This window comes from Cyprinus carpio, chromosome B17 (assembly GCF_018340385.1).
Source record: "Cyprinus carpio isolate SPL01 chromosome B17, ASM1834038v1, whole genome shotgun sequence".
Lineage (NCBI taxonomy): Eukaryota > Metazoa > Chordata > Actinopteri > Cypriniformes > Cyprinidae > Cyprinus > Cyprinus carpio.
The window spans coordinates 7,565,715-7,586,878 of record NC_056613.1 but is presented as its reverse complement, the minus strand read 5'-3'; the positions used below and the strand labels follow the sequence as shown (position 1 = coordinate 7,586,878).

The window sequence follows — 21,164 nt, the reverse complement described above, 5'->3', positions numbered from 1 at the left end:
TGTAAATCAGTTCACTTTTTATTTTTTCTTTACAGCCAGATTATTGTACAGTCAATATAAAAGAAATTATAAATGAATTATTATACATGATTATTCTTTGGATATCAGCATAGAATTGCAGATAATTAAATTAATCAAACCCAGCCTTGTGCTCAGATTGAACTCTCAAGATTCAACTATATACAACACACATATACTCTGGGTTCAAACGCTCCATATACGGGACAACTTTCATGACATAAAATCATCAGGACGAGGCACAGACTAGTGGTGAAAGATGGAGCCGTCCACTCACTGCTCACAAAAAAAAAAAAAAAAAAAAAACCTACAAAAGTAGAGCAGCAACTTCCTGCCAAGAGCTTCTTCTGACATCTGTGTAAACAGCAGGGCCCAAAGCTTCCTTCAAAACCTCTTCCTCCTGATGCCCTTAATGGGAAGGATTTCAAACAGGAGGAAAGCACGAGTCTCCACACCTGTATTTAGTATTTAACTTCAAAAGGCCACTGTGTGGTTGCTCGGATATGGCTCTGGATCTATGCCATTTATGACAGATCGAGGTGTCATGACTGCTACTGCAGACTTGCTGACATTGAACAGAATGGATATAGGGTGCATTCAACCATTTTGGTGAAGAAAAATGGTAAATTGCACTTGAAAACAGAAACACCTAGTACACTATGATTGAAATGTTGGGCCGTGGAGATCAGCTTACTGAAAATGTCTGAAAATAAGTTCATTTCCCCGTTCTTTTTAAAGTAACTCGAAATTACGTTCAAAACAATGAACCATCAAATTCCTACAAGCACTTTTAATGTTATTGCTACAACAGAAATGTATTAAAATTTAGTTGAGACTTGTCATTCAGTCTATTACCTTTAAATTAATACTTTAAGAATGACTAGGACTTAAAATCCTACCATCTGAAGCCGTTGTTGCTAATCAAAGCAACAAAGACGTGCTGCATGTGCGTTTGTTTTTTTTTCTCATTATGAATGAGGCACAGATCAAGATACATAAAAACAAATGTTAGTAGTTAACTAAATTTTGACTGAACACAAACATCAACACCACACTACAGGAAAAATGAAAGGCAACTTCAAACTGTGGAGAAATGCAGGTTTTCTCAGATGGAAATTTCGAAATGTTTTTTACTTTTGAGCACCAAATCCAGTGAAAAGCAGATTTACAGTGGATCTTCGGTTAGTTTAAGTTAATTTACAACAAAACTAAGAACCCTTTGGGCACATAAGCTATCTACTATAAATCAAATGTGCAAATTAATTTTCCATTCATGGGATTTTTACACTTTATAACTTCAATTTACATAACTACAACCATTAAAATATATTTTAATAATTTGATATTGCATTAGACTTCAGAAATCACATGATGGTTTCCACGAATAGAATATAAAAGGAATGAAATCACACTTTTTCTCCATCATGATGTGAACAAGCATCATATCTGCATGGAATCATGCTCCTTATTAAAAAAAATTATGACCACTTTGCCCATACAGTATGTTAAAAATATAAAATTTTTAACATAATGTACATTTTTTTTTTAGATCTTTTAATTTGAATAAATAAGATGAAGGTATTGCCAGTAATCGGTCCAATACACAAAACTGGAATGTGCTTTTACCGTGACCTTCTAATGGAAGACAGTCCTTTAAAAACCGATCAAACTGAGCCACTTTAAATTGCAGCACAAAGTTATTTGAGGTTGAAGTAGTTTCAATAAACCAATTGCAATTAAAAGGCTGCTTACTAAAATGTGCTCCAACCCATCAGATTGTAAATAAGCCACTTTAAAACCATTTAGAGAGGGTCTAATTAAGCCAGTCGATTAAACCTGAATGTGCCATTTCAGTCAAATCTAAAAATTCACCATGAGTAATTAAGGATACACAGCAAGCCGGTGGTTTCCTCCAAAAATACTGATAAGCAATTCTTCCAGTGATGATAAACCAAATAAAATATCCCATCTTGTGGATACAGCCATCCACTCACTGGTCAAGTAATAGCAGTACTTCATAACGAAGAATGAAGAAACATCAAAAACCTACATTAACCTGCTCAGGGCGACACCTATGGCGAAATCCATGCAACCCCCCTTGATAGTGGCTTACAGCTGCAAACACAACTGGGCATATCCAATTACTCTGATTGGATCCCTAAGATAATCTCTTCCATGTCTACCATTTATCACATCCTAACTAGCTTTACGAAGGTGCAATGAGGGAAGCCAAACAAGAAATGGGTTGACTTAAAAAGGCACATCCAGGAAACTAAAAACCGACTGTGCAGAGAAGATCAAATCAAGCATCATTTGTAGTATTAAGTCCAAAAATGGACTCTTGATAAAACTAGGGCACAAACAGAAATGATGGGTTGATCTCAAAGACCCAGAAGATTAATTTATAGTCAACTCAAAGAGACTTGCTTGAGGAACACAGCTGAAGCAGCATGTTAAAAATTGATAGCACTCCCACATGCTACACATTAGCATAGCACCGAAACTGATAGAGGGGTTTGTGAGGGAATGTTGTACCACCTCCATGCAAAGTTGGGTAACTGAATGCTCCATTAGCCCAAGCACAGTGATGGATGGAGTTGAACTCCTCGGTTAGATTCAGATGTTGGAGGTGGAGGTTCTGTCCTGCTCAACTCATTGTCAATTAGCTGGTCCAGGATTTGCGATTCTCTCCTTTCTGAATGGCAGTGCCGGCTCCTCCCCTCAGTTGCTGACTGAACTCCCCGCTGCGGCGATTTTCCGTATGCCTTTTGGAAGCTTCCCGTCGAGTCAGTCGATCTGGACGGACGAGCACCCCATAACCAGGGTTGCATCGGAAGTACTGGTGGCCCTCGACGGAACCATCATTCTTACCTAGTGGACAAAGGATAGAAAACGAACCAGGTTGGTTAAATGGGTCTCACCAAGGTGTCAATGTCTCAAAAAACTTACCTCAAAATCAAAATTTCCTTGATCTTTTGATATATAAAAGGTCTTTGTGCTATAAAGACATTCTGTGTGTTTCAGAACTCAAAACTTTCGCATTAGTCTAAAAACAGCTTATATTGAAGCCAGTCTGCCAAAACTACAGGTTGTTGAATGTGCTACTTTGGCCATGTCCACGTTTTTCCTTCTTCTGTTTCTAAAAAAAGTCCACATGAAAACAAAAAAATGCATGCTATGACACACTGTCAAGAGCATGCCAAACCAACAGGTGGCGATTTAATCTCAACAGTAAAGCCATGTTAGCCAGTCAGAAGCCTGAAAAAGTTTGTGTTTACAAACAAGGCACAATTCAACGCAGGAATTTCAGAAAGATTAAAACTAAAAGACGTATGATATGTGCTCAGTATTTATGCGTTTTTAAACCTAAAACACAGCAGCATCCATCTATGAAGGATGTAGGCTATCAAACATACACAACTGTTAGCCAATCACAGCAGTGGGCGTTTACTTCTGAGTCTACAATCGGCCATGCCTATTCAAAACAGTACAGAAAATAGCCTATTACTTCCTAATTCTATTTTTTGATGTAAAAAATCTTAACATTCCAAGTGGACCTCAGAGAACAAGTACAAAAAGGCAGTTCATGACCCCTTTAATAATGGAAGATCAAACTCACCTGAGGGAGTGTCCAACTCGATCCCGACCCAGATGCCTTCTGAGAAGTGCGTTGGGCCAATGTAGCGGACCGTGCCGGACTTGTTGGATCCAACAGTGACTCTCCCTCCCACCTTGAGCCAAGCAAGTTCCTTGGGTTCTACATCCTCGAAGGTTATCTCTAGCTTCTCCAGGCTGTCAGTTTGCATTGTGGTGGCTTTTCCATCTCCGAGAATGTTACTGAAAGACCTGAGCTCATTGGCTTTGACTTTCTGGAGGGAAAAAGGGCTGTCTGTGGAGGTACCCAACACCAGGGGAGGAGTTGCATTTAGCTGTGCTTCCTGCTGAGAGGTGGTGACACCATTCCTGTGGGCCGCCTGGGTATCTTCCTCTTTTCTAGGCCTGTCAGATCTTAGCCCAGCTTCTACAGGAGCAACAGAGGCATTAACAGGGGTCGGCAGACAGTCTTCGTTGTCGAGTCTGGATGCTACGGGACCCGCTTGGGAATTGGGAGTAGGGGTAAGGTCCCCGCAAGCTATGGAGACATCGGAAAGGGTGGCAGTGGAGACGCTAGTAGAAAAATAGCCACTGGAGGACTCGCTGATGGGGCTCAGGGGCAGGTCATGCGGATCATGCACAGAGGATGGGGCATCAGGCCCATCTGAGTGTCTGTCTGAAGCAGGACTCTTCCCCAGTACTGCAACCTACGGGGAATGACGTCCAAACCACAAGGAACATTAAACTACACCTCAACCTATCATCTGACTCTCACACAGAGAGCACATGCTAGGAAAACCACAGATTTAATAGCATGCAATTTACATCACATGCAGGAGAGAAAGACTGGGCTCTTAAAATATCTTCCTAGGCTATACTTTCGCAAAATACAAGTCTGTAACCCAATTCATCATTCATATTTATTTAATTTCACCAAAGACTGAGCATGAGATCAGAGTGGAGATCTACTTACCGGTTCTATTCTTACTCTTCCTTCATCAGCGTTGTTGGCTGTTTGCATCATTATTCGTGGCATATGCTGGAGAGATGAATGGAACATATTAAATTTGTTTTTATGATTTCGGTAATGGTTTTCAGAGAGGCGGCACAAAGCTTGATTTAAGTGTCACAAGTTCATTTTTTATGTTGGGAGCCTTTGGATTACGTTTGATCTAAAGTACTGACAGATCAAAAGTCTGTGTGCAGGGGAGGAGTGATGTACACGATGAAATATCACTGTCATATTTTTTTCCCTCTACGCCCTTGTCGAAAGCATGCTGGGAGATATGATGAAAGGGTATGGCTTGACAATTAATCTTGGGGAAATTAAACACTGGAGTTTATCTATGGACTCCTGCCTAACATATAATCAGGTTTCCCTGACATGATTTACTTTGACAAAATGAGGACACTGTTTTAATCATGGAAAACCAAAAAAGCCTGTTTTCTCACACACAAAAAAAAAAAATTCACTACCAAGCAATAAGGCTTAATTTGAAGACTTAATTTTCCTCATATGAGATGGATAATATATCAAAGATACAGTACATGGGCAATGTAGTAGCATATGGAATTTCTGTCTATATGGAAATGAGGAGGTAAGAAGACAGAACAACATTATGCTAGAATCTAAAATTGACAAATTAAATCAGTCAAGAGGATTTGCATCCCTCTTTGATTACCACATATGATTTTGTCATCTAAATGCAGCATATTTCTGACAGGCTTTGTAGGCGCTGAAATGGCTATTTTTATGACTGATACTCTACATCAGTGTTTTTTTTACTTTTATGCATGAAATTACCCCATGAAATACTTCTGACATGAATTTACATGCAGAAATGTTTATAAGCATAGGTATTGCTTGTCTTTTGAATAAATGTAATAATTTGAGTTCTTTGTAATGGGACCATACTTTGAAAAAATAAAGAGGTGGGTGAATCTCATCAAAAAATGTCAAGAAAAAAAACAATATAAAAAATGCATTCAGATATAACATTTATTTATATATTAATTAATTAACTACAATTAAGCACATTTTACCCCCAAATACTACATGATACATGATGATCAAAATGTAATATATAACTTTGCCTTAAAATGCTTAATTTATTGTTTGTTATATTTTTATTCATGCATATATTCTTCATATTTATTATAAATTTGAAATTGTTCCTTTTGGTTTTTGGGTTAAATATACTATCAGCATAAATAAAATGCACGGCAACAAACACTACATAATATACATAATTGGAATTCAAAACTTAATATACCACTTTGCCATAGAAATTCTTCATTTATTGTTTATTGTTTATATTTGTATGTATGCATATATATTCTTTTTATTCGTTGTCATGTTTTAATAATTTTTCCTTTTGATTTTAGGGTTAAATGTGACCTGGATGTGCATTTCTTGACAGTTTTCATGAGAGTCACCCAGATGACCAAAGCAAGGTTTAAGCATAGTTCACTAATTAAAGAGCCAAAACCTTGACCAGACCTGTTGGGAGTGTGGCGAAGGTCTCAAATCTTTCTTGTCGTCCCGTACAGGGAACAGGGACTTGAGCAGCTTGGGCATCTGAGGAACCAGGGCCTTGACTGGGGAGATATAAGAAGCAGCAAGCCCTGAAAAACCTGTGGGTGGGTTGGGAAGGAGGCAAACAGCAAGGCAGAGGTGTGGAGAAAGACGACAACGGTGGTGAAACAGAGACAGATGTAGAAAAGATATAAAAGGAGTGCATGAAGTCACAGTCACATAAAAATGTCACACTGACATTTTTTGACCGATCACGAAGAGACAAGATGAAAAGAAACTTAAGTTGAACAAGACAGGGAGAGTTTTGATAACCAAAAGGTTGCAGGCTCAAACCCCGAACTGGCACTATTGTGCCAGTGATAAAGATACAGGGATTTTCTCTGTAATAAGTGGTTGTTAAAATCATAAATCAGGTTCGAAATGAGAGGTTAGTCAGAAATGAATCACATTTACAGTAGAGTGCACAGAATTGAAAGTTGAAAGGACTTCCTGTAGCGCTCACTTTAAGAGTGACCATTATGTCGTACCTTGCTCTGGGTCCTGATTCTGTGTAGGTGGTGTAGGAGGTCTGGATGGTCGTGGCAGTGTTTTGCTGAACTGAGAGGATGTCCCAAAGATATCCTGCTGACTCTCCCATCGATTCTTACATAAGCAAATTGGATATTCGAGGTTACATAAAAGGACCCATTTCCTGTCTTATTTTCACCCCTAGAATCTTACCTTGTTGTCATCCAGCACTGAGTTTAGTGACAGATCCTGTCTGCTTCCAGATAACTAGAGGAGAAAAAGGTGATGTGTAAAAACAGAATGTGACAGGCTGTGATGATGCTGAGTTTTCTTAACATTTCTGTCTGTTAAGATGACTTTAAGGCTGCAGATGCACTTACCCGGTGCACACTGGGAGAGCTGAGACTGCGTCTGCTGCCCTTGCCTTTACCTGCCAAATGCTCCTTCACTGCCACCTCCTGTAGCACATGATAAAAAAACTGATTTACATGATGAAAACTGAACTCGAGAGAGAAAACTAGACAGGGGAGTCACCATTCATTTCAGTGATATAATTCATAAGACTGCTTGTTTTAAAGGGGTCCTATTATGCTCTTTTACAAGGTCTTGATTTTGTTTTGGGGGCGTACTAGAACAGGCTCTCATACTAGGTTGTTCGAAAAACATATTTTGAAAGTTTTTTACATTATTACAACACCTCTCTCCCCAGTCTGACATGAATGGCTGGAATAGTTCCTGTATCAAATGAAAGCCCGCCTTCAGAAATACGAAATGCGCTGTGATTGGTTAGCTGCGCCAGTCTGTGTTGTGATTGGTTAGCTGGGCCAGTGTGTGTTGTGATTGACAGCACTCGGTGCCTGGTCAGGAAATGTCATGCTCCTTACCATAGCCGCGTACTGCAAGTTTCAGTGTAAAAATTGCTTCAAAATCAAATCAATTTGAGCATGATTTAAACCCAGAGTTCGCCTGCCTTGAAAAAGTTAGCATGTCTCTGACATAGTGATAACACTCGTTGCCTTCTCTAGTGCAGCTCAACCAGATCTCGTCTCATTCGCTGATCTTTGTGATATCACAAATCCTGGAAAATATGCGTTGTAGTCCAAACGAGTCGTTCGTTGTAGTTTTTGAAAAGTGATTTCTGTTAAATAAAATATCTCCTTTTGAATTGGACTTTGAGCTTTGTAATCTTTTTCATGCTCAAACAGCAACATTACAAACTAACTAAAGTTGAAAAAGTCAAAAAACATAATAGCACCCCTTTAATGAACAGTTTAAAAAATGGAAAGTGCATTGGTTTCATTTATAGAGTAAAACGTGTTTTGAATTCAAATACTGCTGCGTATCACAGCATAAGTTTATATAGGATGAGTTAAGTCTTTAGTCCCAAAAAACACTGCGAATCATTACATCTGCCACAATACTACTCAGATAAAGTCTTCCTTTAAGATTCAGATTAAAACAAAAAACTATGTACTCAAATGGATTAAATGCAAAAAAATGCAATCTTATCAGATATTAATATTAATGAATGTAGCTGTGTGACCTGTCTCAGACGGTCCAGTGTGAGGATGTTCTCCACAGCCAGGACGCTCCGCAGGTACTTCTCTATGGCAGCTTCGTTGTCTGAGGATTTGGGGTTCTCAGCGCTGGTGGCCACACGGGCCAGCATCTCCCTGTCCTCTGAGCTCTGGCTGTCCTGCTGGCATACATAGCCGAGAGAGAGACAGGTGCTCATAAACAAACAGACTCGAGAAACCAGGTTTGCATCTTTATCAGAGTAGCTTTCTTGTGGGTAATAGCAAACTAACATGGCCTTTAAGCATTGCTGAGATTTGTGCAGAGATACATATGAGCTAATGATATTTATATTATTTAATATTTTAGAATTATTAGCAAAGATTTTCACCTTGCTTCAGTTCTGAAATCTACTGACAATTTTATTCTGAATTGGTGTTATTTTAGTATTATTTATAAAACTATTATTACTTTTGTTTTATATCTATATCTATCTATCTATCTATCTATATATATATTAATTATATATTTCAGTTTTAGTAATTGTAGTACTTCAGCTAAAACTTATTTTACATCAGTTAGTTGCCAAAGGAACATTTAGCTTTTCATCTAATATTTAGATTTTATTATTTTTATTTCATCTGTTTTTAAATAAAACAAATAAACAGTTTTAGTTACCACACAATTCTGATATATTCTGATCTATTCTTATATATTGTCATTGGTCACTGAAAACCAAGCAGCAACCTCCCGCTCTCTCTCCTGAAGCCAACAAGGAAGTAACTTAAACTGTAATTCGTCAACTGGCCGCTAGAGGCAGGCTGCAAAAGGGAGTCAATCCCATAGACTCCCCATGTTAAAATGTCCAACTTTACAGGAGAAAAAAAACATTTACAGCCTGGTTCAAAAAATTATTTTGGTCTATATAGCTAATTTTACCCTTCATGACAACTGTGAGGGGGGTGAATTTTTTTATAGCTCATCCGTTTAAATTATATTAAGCCTTAAAGTTTGGCATAATTAAGGGTGTGGCCACTTGAGTGACAGGTGGATTGCCGCTGCTGACACTGCCGTCGAGCTAGGTGGGCGTGGCTTCAGCAACCAGCTCCCGCCTTTTTGCCCATTTTCGATTATCCAGGAGTGACGCGCGGTGACGCGCTGCCAAGATGGCGACGGCCAGCTCTGCCTACTTTAGGCTTCAAAAACGCACTTCGGAAATCTACAGGTGACGTCACAGACACTACGTCCATGATTTTATACAGTCTATGCTGAAAATCATATCATTTAGATTATGCATTATTTATTATTCATATTATGCATTACATAGACACACACATAAATATATTTCTGTAAACAGATTTTGTATGCTTACCCCTGGGATGTTGGAGACAACTTCAAAGGTCACACCACAGCCAGGAATAGTGCTCCTGGTGGACATTCTCCTTAATAAATTTTGAGCAAAACCCTGTTTAAACCAAAAAAATTATTAAAAATATGCAAAGACAGATATAAAAATCATAATTTTTTAGATCTGAAGCTTGAAATTCCTTAAAAAATATAAGGTTCATATCAATTAAGCACCAAAAATTTCTGGCACTGCTGTATATAACATGTATGTAGACATTTTTCTACAGTTCTGATGATAGTGTAGGTTATACAAAGTAGGCTATCCCGCACCTGTCGTCCAGTGAGATTCACACAGATGCGTTTGCGCAAGACTAGCTGCATCTCTGCAGGGTGGCTGAGCTGAACCACGGTGCGGATAATCAAGTATACTCTCTGATCTGGGGCGGCACCTCGACTCAGCTGTGGACATTCATGAACGGTGGAGTCCCAAGAAGCTTCGGCTTTCACCTGGAAGAAAAAGAGTTTTTAATACATTCCTTTAAAACCAACTAGGGAGCCTCTGAGAGTGCGTAGGTCATATTCTCACCTCTCCATCATAGTGTTTGACAATCTGAAGGTCAAAAAATTCATCCTCATCTTCTGAGCTGAGCATGGCGTCCCAGCCGCCCGCCTCGGGAACGTCTATGTTCTCCTCAGAGCTGAAGTCATCAGCTGGAGGAAGGAAGAAGAGAAGCACAGGATGGAAAAGTGTGAAAATGAGTATTAAGATGAATAGTGCTTGCAGTGGAAGAAAGGTCACAGAGGACATTGCATTTCTGCAGAGAACATTGCTGTTTTTAAGCAGGCAAGAAAAACATACCGCTTAGGTCGAGGAAGAGCACTGGAATGTGAGTTTCCATTCCAGGTACTGGTACCCTGCCAAGAGAGACATAAAAATCAACCCAAAGGCCAAATACTCATGACTAAACATTTGTAAAAATGTTAACCGATACTGACATTCATTTAACAAACAAAGCCTCAAATCCAAATATTATTCATTAAAACACATCATTTAAGTTTTATAACAACCTGCCTAAAAAGCAAACTGCACAGAACTGGATTGACATTAAATATCATTCAAACCTATGACAGACAACATGTTTACCAGCTATCTATAACATTATATAATTTAAGTGTTCAGTGTAAATGCAGTTGCTCGGAATGGCTGTAGCAGTGCTGTACCACTCTGCAGGAGCTCCTGGTATTCCACTGCCAGCAGAGGGCACCATCACTGCATTTCTCTCCTCTGTGAGCGTCAGCCGCCACTCAAGCAGCTGGGCCTCCCTCTCCACATCATCCACAGAGAGCAAACTAGTCACCACTGATTTCTAATTTCACGCTAAGCAAAATCCATTTGCAGTTTAGTCCCTTCAACTTTATATATACATCTAGAAAATGTATATACACTATAATATAATATATATATACATATATTTATATATAATTAAAATGCATCCATATATTATCTCAATCTTTGTAGATCTGATTCAGTCAAAATTAAAATACATCCATATTTATCTATAAAAGCATTATTTGATTTTATAATAACAATAAACAAACGTGGCCATGCAGTGATAAAACGCTGCTCAATCTTTGTAGATCTGATTCAGTCAAATCTCTAGCTTTATTTTTCTGGCTGGCAAGGGAACAAAAAGAAGCTATGAGGGATTCTGGACCAGTGCATGTGTACAAATAGAAACAACATACAAAATCAGATCCACATTTCTTCTCTCTGCTCTATATCTAATCAATCTGCTTGTTTCTCAAAGACTGAGACACCAGCTCCCCAAAGCTAATTAGCAACAAACTAAAGTGAGGAAAGCACTATTTTGTAGTCCATTACTGAGCTAAGACAAGTACATGTGTCTGTCTGATTTTTACCTGTTTTGCTGACCAACGTCTGAAGATGTTGGTCCAGATACTCTTGTCTCTTAGTGAGAGCAGTGAGCCACTGACGCCGCAGACGCTCCAGATCTCGCTCCTACAGGATGATGGACAAATGCATGATGAACATAAAAGCTCCTATCACCTGGCCATTTCTATTTTGCTAACAAAGGCTTTTTATGTCTTTAATGGGCAGGACAGAGGAGAAAGACAGGAAAGAAATGGGAGGGAGAGACAGGAATGTGATGAGGAAATGACGCAGATCTGATTCATAACTGAATCTCAGCAGGAGCACCACAACACCATGAAAAATATAATATAATATAATAGAAATAAATATAATAAAAAATTAATAATAATAATAATACTAAATTACTTAATAATACTTAATAATAATAATAATAATAATAAATTACTTAAATTTATTAACAACTAAAAAGTCTGTCATAAATGTATTGACACCCAAACATACCTGATAACTGTCCATTTCATCGCCCTCAAGCTAAAAACAAAAACAATAAAAACGTTATAGACTCTCAGACAACATTCAGACATCATCCTGCTAAATGCTAAATGTTTAGGTGGAAAAGAATGTTTACCTCTTGTGGCTCATTGTTTTTAGTCATCTGCACCTGTCTGATCTCCACACAGCCGATGGACACTCCCAGAATGATCTCTGCTATCAAAGGCATTGTGCCGGAGTCCTGCACTGAACGCACCTCCACCTGAATCCGCCGAGACTGGCCCTGAGAAAGACACACCAAAAAAACAGTTCATACCTCATGACAAAAACCCTAAAGTTAAATGTTAAATGACTGTGTTGATAGAATAACAGAGCACAAGTAAAATACAGGTTCACGTGCCTATTAGTCAAAAATACATATACCAAAAAAAAATAAAAAAAGCTATAGAAAATAACACCTTGTTACCATCTGTATTAGACCTGTGACTAAAAAAAAAAAAAATCATAAGGTGCTTTGCTTTATTCTGATCATAAAAAACAACTATAGACAACAGCTGTGGGCTTACAGACTTACAGTGGTGTAATTTATAATATCCATGCATGAACATGTAGTGTCTAACCTGTTTGAGCTGGAATATGCCACCGGTCCGCACATCTCGCGCGGGCACCACCTCCACGGGCATGTACTCTCCATTCTCATTCAGCTCCAGAATCTGCACCCACATCTCCAACTTGCGTGTTACCTCGCTCCACCTGAGGACATGTAAGAGTCAAACCAGTCCGAAAAGCAGGAAGCAGATCACTTGATGCTAGACGCCCCAGTGTTCTCTACATTACTGAAAGTTAATTCAGTATTATCAGACAATTACAGGGGGATGAAGCTCATGTTTCTGCTCACCTGTCACGTAAAGTGCGTGTTTTGGCCTGGATGATGCTGAGGTCCCACAGCGCAGGGTTCCTGCCTGGATCAGCCTGCCTGTGTCCGTATACCTCGATGGCTACGGCACCCTCTGTTAGATACTCGATAAAATCCTCTGTTACTGTCACAGCATTCTCCTGCAGTACAAAGAGTATAGTAAGTAAATGCATGTTAATATTTTTTTGATAACTCATGTGTTAAAACAATACAAAAAATCAAAAAATGAAAAAAATTTAAAAACATACACACATATATACTTCATTTCATAATCAGAATGGATTTAGAGTCACTTGATTACCAATGGATCCTCTGCAATGAATGGGTGCCGTCAGAATGAGAGCTGATAAAAACATCATAATAATCCACACGACTCCAGTCCATCAATTAATGTTTTGAAGCAAAAAGTTTTTAACATCAAACAATTGATTCCAATAAAATACGAGTCCTCTATTCATTATATTGCTTTCTACATTGAAAAAGTCATCTTGTGAGAAGACAACAGAGGATGGACTTTTTCACATTAGGAAGTGTTATGAATTCTGGTTAGAAATGACATTAGAATTAAAATCATCTGAATGATGGATTTGTTACTTTCAAAAATGCAGCTTTTCACTTTAAAATACATTATTTGATGGACTGGAGTGGTGTGGATTACTTGTGGATTTCTGTGATGTTTTTATCAGCTCTCATTCTGACGGCACCCATTCACTGCAGAGGATACATTGGTGAGCAAATAATGTAAATGCTACACTTCTCCAAATTTATTCCAAAGAAGAAACAAACTTATCTAAATCTTGGATAGTCTGAGGTTGACTAAATTTTCATTTTTAGGTGAACTATTCCTTTAATGAACAAAGACGCACAATTACCCAAAGTCTTTAACGCTAAAGGTCAATATTAGTAATAATTCCCAACTTGGAATATTACCGGTTAATCTGCCATTTGATTGTAAAAGCACACATCTTGACTCGTACCTTACAGCTGTCAAACACAACCATGCAGTGGGGGTCTTTGCTGCTGGAGAAGGAGGCAGAGGGATCCACTTCTGGGGCAACAATGATAGGCTCTGCTTGGTCCCAGAAAGAGTACTGACAGAAGACGAAATTGGACAGGTACTGCGGGAGACCAGTAGCCTGCAGGATTTTAATCTGTTCAAGAGACACGAGTAAAATAATTATGAGGTATGATTTTTAAATATGAACAAACGGAAACAGTAGACTGTGCTGTTATTATTCATTTTAGTTAACTTGCTTTTAAAATATCATTTAAAACTAAAAATCTTGACATGACTTAAGTTTCTCAAAACTTGCATGCACAAAACCTGCTTCTGCGAACTTCAGTACTCACCATACAGACCAGTTTGCGCTCCTGTACATCACCGTCTGGGCTTCCATCACTGTCGTCTCCTCCGGCAACGCTGTCATCAAATCCTCCACCCATTCTCATCACCTCCACATGCAGCCGCCCAGCAACCTGACACCAGCAACAAGTGAACACAACACTTCACTGGTCCACTGGAGATAAACTGTCTCTCTCATGCTTTATATGATGACTCAGATTCCATTTCACAGATGAAATTGCATTTGATTTCATTTACATACCATTTCATCTTCTGGTAGAATTTTTTTTTCAGAAATCATTTGATTCTGTTAGCGTTAAATATTCATAGTGAGTCAAACCACTGGCTGAGTGCTGCAGACAGATCACATCATCATCACATCATCCTCACCTCTCCTTTCTGATTGATGATGGGAACCGCATATTGTAGCTTTACATCATAGAACAGGCAGGAGAGGAAAACGTTGGCCACCCCGATTAAACTGTGGTTCACCTGCTCATCGAAGAAAGGGTCAGCTCTCTTGAAGTACGAGCGCATCACCTATGAGATGGAGAGAAAAACCACTCCTGTAGTGTTACCTTTTCATTTTTAATGGGACAGTAAAGCGTGTGATGAACAAGAGCTTACAGGGTTGTCTTCGTCAAAGTCCTTCCACTCCTGATAAAGCTCTCTCATGTCCACCAGCCGGTTTTCCATCTTCTCAAGGGCCCATATTTGCTTCCCTTTGCCTTTCCTCCTCACTTGAATGGCGGGTTCGCTCAATACAGCGTCTCTCTGCATACACAAACACAAAAAAACCCCACATAACTAAACCACCAACACTTAAAACTGTTCCAATTAAATCTAGTTCACATCAAAACTTACAAGATGATCAAGTTTTACAACATGCGCATTAAATATCGCATGCGATTTATCATGCAGCCCTAATCTCCATTATAAATGTACAATAACTTTCACTTTACCCTATGATCACACTGAAAAAACATGATTTTCTTCCTCAGTATTTTTGTCTTGTTTTCCAGTGCAAATGTCTAAAGATTCTTAAGTCGATAATGATACACAGAGGAGCACAATGACAGAAGAGTAGAAGTCATTTTCTGTGAAATCAGTCAAAATGAAATGAGTTTATGAGTAAATCTATTGATAAGGTCAACTTAATTCAAAGAGAAAACAAGTTTTCATATCCCGCTGACAGGTTTTTGTTCTTGTTTTAAGCCCAAACTCACTTAATTATGTTCACTTTCTCATAAAACAAGACTTCCTTTTGTATTTCAAGTAAATGTATGTCGATTTAAGGATGTTTAGATACTGGAAAAATGGGAAACAAGACAGAAATACTGTTGTTGATATTTATTGTTTTCAATGCATGCAACATTTAATGCCTTGACTTTATAAATTTAAGACTTTTTGCTCCCATTTAAGACCTTTCAACCTTAATTTGTAAGAAGAGCGAATTAAGACTTTTTAAGACCTGCAGAAACCCTTATATGGGTCTAAAATAGTGCTGTCAAATGATTAATCATGATCCAAAACAAAATTTTTTGTTTACATAATATATGTATGTGTGCAGTGTATATTTATTATGTATATATAAATACACACACACACACACACACACATGTATATATTTCAGAAAAACAGATTGTTTATATATTATTAAGTATGTTTATTTATAATATAAATTATATGAATATAAATATAGACGTGAATACATACAAAATATATACTGTATGTGTGTGTATTTATGTATACATAATAAATATACACAGAACACATACATTATGCAAAAAAAACTTTTATTTTGCTTTTATTAATTGTTTGACAGCACAAGTCTAAATTGTGGCTGACCTTTCTGTTGGCGTTAAGGTTTGCAGCAGGGATCTGTAGAGTAACTCTGTACTCGGTTCTCTTGTCCAGCTCTTCAGCGATGAAGCTCGCCTCCTGCACTAACAGATTAGCCCGTACGATCTGCTCCCTCAGTTTCCTCAAGCTCCGCGTCAGCACCACCTCCCTGGTGTCACCAAAATAAGAGCGTTACAACAAACTCTCCATGTACTGAGTTTCACCTTGGGAAAACTAAACACATTTGTTTCCACCAAAAACTGAAAGCTCACCTCTCCTCACTCCACTGGCGCAGGCGGTGCTGGGCGCTGGGTGATGATGACATTCCTCCCTGGCTCAGTCTCTCCCAGCTGCGGTACTGCGGCTGCAAGGGCTGCGACTGCGACTGCGGTATCTGCATGCTCTGTCTGTCTGGAGTCAGCTGTTTGCGCAGCTGCTGCAGCTCCTGCTCGTACATCAGCCGCTGGCGCTCCAGAGCAGTTCGCTTCTCCTCCTCATGCTGGCGCTCCAGAGACTGCAAAACCGCCTGCATGGGGTCTGTTAGACAACAAAAACAGAAATATTTTACATCATTCTGGATCGTGTTTTGGCTACTGTACCTTTAAGACTTGAGGTAAATTACCTGTTTTGATAACATGCCTCTTTAAATGCAAAATAAGTGGTCATTATTTTAATAGCAGCAATGTTCTACTTTTTAAAACAGCTGTACCAAAGTTTGGGGTCAGTAAGTTTTTTTTTCTAACAAATTATTAATTCCATGCACATCAAATGTGAAAGTAGACATGTATAAAGTAACCAAAGCAACTTTCTATTCATTGAAAAATCCTGAAAAAAGCATCAGTTTCCACAAAAATATTAAGCACCACAACTGTTTAAAATGAAGTCATATTTCACATACATTTTGTGGCTAAAACTCACCGTTGCTGCCCAATGCCTTCATCATGACTTCAGTCTGAGCAAACTCGTAGCTGAAGCTGACCTCACTGGACACTTCGCTGGCCGTGTCTCCCTCTCCGTCCAGCTGCTCACTGCTGTTACTGTTCTTCATGTTCCCTCCCTCACCCTCCTCTTCCTCACCCCTCAAGCGCCGCTTTGGTAGGTTTATCCTGAAGAAGTCACAAATATAAATAGTCTTCATAAAAAAAGAATACATACTGCACTTTCACGTACAAATACAGGAAGCCGCTATGTGACATTCTTTAGTCTAGGGTAATAACACGGACCTGAAGAAGTGATTGTTTCCCCAAAAAATACGGTCACCATGGTGAAGCTGCTGCCGGCTGGTGACTGGAGAGCCGTTCACACATGTTCTGTAACAGAGGAAACATCAAGTTACTTTAAACAACTTTAGATTTAACATTTACCTAAATAACGATTTGGCTTAGATTTTTTTTAGATAAACTTTTAAGTTTTTAGATAAAAGAACTTGTCTACTGCATTAATTTAAATGTACTATATATGCATAGTGCAAAGAAAACCTGCGGTTAAGCGTTCATTGATTAAATTGAACCTGTGAGCCTTTTGGTTTACCCATGTGACATTTACACTACTAGCCCCGATGCATTACCTTGAGTTTCTGTAAGGGTTGAGAAAGACAGCTCCCTCAGGTGTGATGTTAATGACACAATGCTCTGCTTGGATGCCCATTCCACATAGCTGGATGTCCTGTGAATCTGCTGATCCAACCTTAGTGTGTTCCTGCAAAACATCCCAGCATTAACTGCAGTTATCACTCAGATGACATCCATAGAGGCAAAATCAACACATAACGGGTGCCACATTTTCAAGCACCAAATTATAAACTAGAATATTGTTGTTGTTTTTTTTTGTAATACTACTACTAATTAATTCAATATTTCAAAAAAGTAATAACAATATGCATATTATATTATAATATATACTTTTTATATATTGTGTTACATTAAAATGTGTATAATAATAATAATAATAATTATTCTTATTATTATCATAAACATAAATAATCCATAAATAATAAAAAGAAAAAAAAAAAAAAAAAAAAAAATAAATAATATAAAAAATAAAAATAAAAAACAAAAAAAACAAAAAAATAAAAAATAAAAAAAAAAAAAAAAAAAAACTAAAAACTCTTAAATAAAATAAAATAAAATATTTGTGCATTACCTTTAGATAATAAACCAATAGTTCATTAAGGGCAGGGTCAGCGTTGAGGTTGACCAGGAAGCATTTATCTTCTCCAACCTTGATACCAGAAGACTGCAGAGAGATGCCAAGACTCTCCAGCTGTTTTTGTCTCTCCTGTGCAAAGAAAAGAACAATGCGAGAATAACTTTAGCGTCCTCTTCTGTGTTTGACGGATGGTTTTATGGAACATGAACTGAAGAACATCCAGACATAAACAAAATTACAGTCCAGACAAAACAGTGCAAATTATTGTTGCTGTTACTTGTGCGATTTCCTCAGTCTTCCTCAGCTTCTCTTCCCAGGTGACCGTCATCTCCTGTATCAATTTCTCCGATTCCTCCAGTCTCTCCTTCAGCTCTGGTGCCTTCATCGACTGTAGAGGAACATGGCTCTTAACATGCTGTTTTTGACATTTTGCAACGTCACACTAAGAAAATTATAAAAATGTGTACCTCAGCCTGCGTCAGCTGATCTCGCAGTTTCTCCACCTCTTCTCGGAGTTCCCGGATAATCCTGGCATTGGGGTCTTCGTTGACCACGGCGTGGTTGACGATGCTCTTTGCTCGGTCTGCATAGCGTAATGTTGACAGCGTCTCATCATAATTATCTGCCGCAGGGCTTACAGTGGCAACCATAGCAGTCCGACTGTTTCCACCCAGACTGTCCTGTGGTCACACCAGAAGGATGGACATTAAACATCAATGTACAGGGCAGAGGGGTACCTTTCCAGAGAATATAAATTCAAAAGAGTGTGGATGGAACTGAATTGGAAAATTTAAAAAAATACTGTGGAAATTCCCCTTCCTGGTGTTTACCGGACAGAATGAGTGTTCATACCTTAAGCAGCCATGTCAGCACCGAATCTCTGTAGGGCACAAACTTGTTCTTGTTCTTTCCAGCACCCTGGTCTGCCAGAGCTGAGATCACCAAACCCAGAGTGGTTAAAGACCTGCCCGGTGTGGAGAGGAAAGACAGAAATGGAAAAAATAAGTGAGAGAGAAACAGACCAAGGAAAAAGACACAGTTCACACACAGAAATATGCACTGGCAGGCCAAAAAGCCTTTACCAGATTTATAAACCTTTCTCAGAACAAACTGTGCCCTTAGATGTAGCCAATTTAACAAATCTGATTCTCCACAGTATCTTTAAAGAACTAAAATACATTCTTAGAGGGCTAAAACATCCAGACACAATATTAGTGGGGAGCTTCGCACTGTAAATGAAGATTATGTCTACACAGAAGATAAACTTATTTCAAAATAGTTATTTTCCATGACATGTCTCCTGTAAAAAGGCAAAGCACCCATCCAACAGAAGAGGGAACGCCTAAATTCAGTGCCATAGGAAAATATTCAGAGGTGACTCAGAGACTAGATTAAGCAAGAGAATCTCATGAAAACATGTCTGGGTCACATTTTACTCCAAAACTGAAAGGGAAAAATTAATAAAATTAGGCGTGAAGAAAATTAAGATGATTTTTAGAGCATGTAATTGTTATTTTATCATATTATATTTTTATTAATCATTAATAAATAACTTACAATTTATCATATAATACAATACAATACAAAACAATACAATACAATCTATTTATTCTCCACATTGTTTGTCCTTGGTAGGGTATAATATAAATGTAACATTATACATAGTAATGTGATATTGATTAATGGAAAAAAAACTACTAATTATTTTATTATTACCAATTATTTATTATTATGATTATTATTATTAATTATTTAATATAGACAACAAAAAACAAAAAACAAAGAAAGGCATCATGCAGAATGAGTCAAGGTTGCACACACTTGTTAATGTTGCTGCCTTCCTTGAGCCGCTCGCCTGCAGCACCCGTTTTTGCAGCTCTCTCACTTCCTGCCAGGTCCACCAAACTAAGCTTACTCACCTTTTCCCCACTTGTCTGTAGAAGAACAAGAACAAAAAAAGAAATGAGACGCTACGTTCAAAGTTCATTGTAAATGAAAACTGGTTCTCAACTGACTTACCTGCTTAAATAAAGGTTAGAAAATTGAATACTGCTTACTAAATAATATACACTGGTTACTTTTTTTTTCCGAAATAGCATGTCACATGACCTAATTATGTGTATGTTTCCATGATTGGCACCTAATTATCCTGGAAATAAACAGTGAACTAGCAGTGGCGGGAACTGATAAAAAAAGCAACATAATCCCTCACTACTGAACATTTCCATGGTTGTCAATCCTGTCTGTGCTTGTCCTCCCTAGAAACCCAGGGAAACGGCTTTAAATGTTAAATTTGTGTATGAATGACCACGCTGGACAAATTCTGGTGAGCTGTCCTATATTACGAAGGAACAATGACAAGAGAGGCAATAGTGGGCCATAGACAAGCATCCATTGTTCTCCTCTCTATTGCACAGCATTGGAGCAGTATGTGGGGTGGAGTTCCTTTATGTGCCCCAGCACCTTACTGTACACAATCCCCCGGTTTGAGCATCAGAGATGAGGTTTAATTGAGAGGAGAGGCAGAGAGATGCGAGAGCGAGCTGAGAGGATATGGGAAGTCGTGAGGAGGGGGGACTGAGCTGGACCGAGATTACAGTGCATTACAGCAACAAAGAGAGGCCTTGTGCTGCGAAGGCTTCAGGCTCCACATGCACATTAGCTGAGAATACACAATCATATAGAGTTCATTCGTTAATCTATAATCAGCTATTTAAAGGAGATATATTCTGCTCTTTTGCAGCATTTAATTTTTTTCCTTCTATTAACTACACTCAAGTTACTTTATGACCCATTTCCACCTTCTCTGTGACCTTTAAAACGAACAGGCTGTTCTTGCTACTGTACCTTTAAGACTTCTAAATAAGTGAATGACCTCTGCAAGAACATTGTTATGAGTAAACCCCTCACAACACATTAGCAACTGCATAGCGAGGCAGTGACAACCACTCAGAACACCCTAGCAACTTCAGAGATGCATATTAATCCCCAAGAACGTATTAGCAACTACATG

The 21,164-nt window shown here is 38.4% G+C and overlaps 1 protein-coding gene across 1 annotated transcript in view; it reads right to left on the bottom strand.

The window, feature by feature from the left end:
- The window catches only part of LOC109076419 (kinesin-like protein KIF13B), a 42,761-nt gene continuing 21,597 nt past the window's right edge, over positions 1–21,164 (bottom strand). The window contains exons 9-40 of the mRNA XM_042741984.1: positions 19,973–20,085; positions 19,004–19,115; positions 18,619–18,831; positions 18,429–18,539; positions 18,146–18,280; positions 17,571–17,701; positions 17,227–17,313; positions 16,922–17,109; positions 16,276–16,540; positions 16,010–16,172; positions 14,789–14,935; positions 14,552–14,701; positions 14,170–14,295; positions 13,797–13,970; positions 12,802–12,959; positions 12,524–12,656; positions 12,040–12,186; positions 11,913–11,942; positions 11,428–11,537; positions 10,739–10,855; positions 10,377–10,432; positions 10,104–10,228; positions 9,848–10,024; positions 9,543–9,635; positions 8,199–8,351; positions 7,036–7,113; positions 6,869–6,922; positions 6,676–6,790; positions 6,113–6,246; positions 4,586–4,651; positions 3,638–4,319; positions 1–2,889 (exon numbers count right to left, since the gene is read on the bottom strand). Of these exons, the coding sequence (XP_042597918.1) occupies positions 2,681–2,889; positions 3,638–4,319; positions 4,586–4,651; positions 6,113–6,246; positions 6,676–6,790; positions 6,869–6,922; positions 7,036–7,113; positions 8,199–8,351; positions 9,543–9,635; positions 9,848–10,024; positions 10,104–10,228; positions 10,377–10,432; positions 10,739–10,855; positions 11,428–11,537; positions 11,913–11,942; positions 12,040–12,186; positions 12,524–12,656; positions 12,802–12,959; positions 13,797–13,970; positions 14,170–14,295; positions 14,552–14,701; positions 14,789–14,935; positions 16,010–16,172; positions 16,276–16,540; positions 16,922–17,109; positions 17,227–17,313; positions 17,571–17,701; positions 18,146–18,280; positions 18,429–18,539; positions 18,619–18,831; positions 19,004–19,115; positions 19,973–20,085 (4,752 nt within the window). The 3' untranslated portion in view covers positions 1–2,680. The remainder of the gene's footprint in view (positions 2,890–3,637; positions 4,320–4,585; positions 4,652–6,112; positions 6,247–6,675; positions 6,791–6,868; positions 6,923–7,035; positions 7,114–8,198; positions 8,352–9,542; positions 9,636–9,847; positions 10,025–10,103; positions 10,229–10,376; positions 10,433–10,738; positions 10,856–11,427; positions 11,538–11,912; positions 11,943–12,039; positions 12,187–12,523; positions 12,657–12,801; positions 12,960–13,796; positions 13,971–14,169; positions 14,296–14,551; positions 14,702–14,788; positions 14,936–16,009; positions 16,173–16,275; positions 16,541–16,921; positions 17,110–17,226; positions 17,314–17,570; positions 17,702–18,145; positions 18,281–18,428; positions 18,540–18,618; positions 18,832–19,003; positions 19,116–19,972; positions 20,086–21,164) is intronic.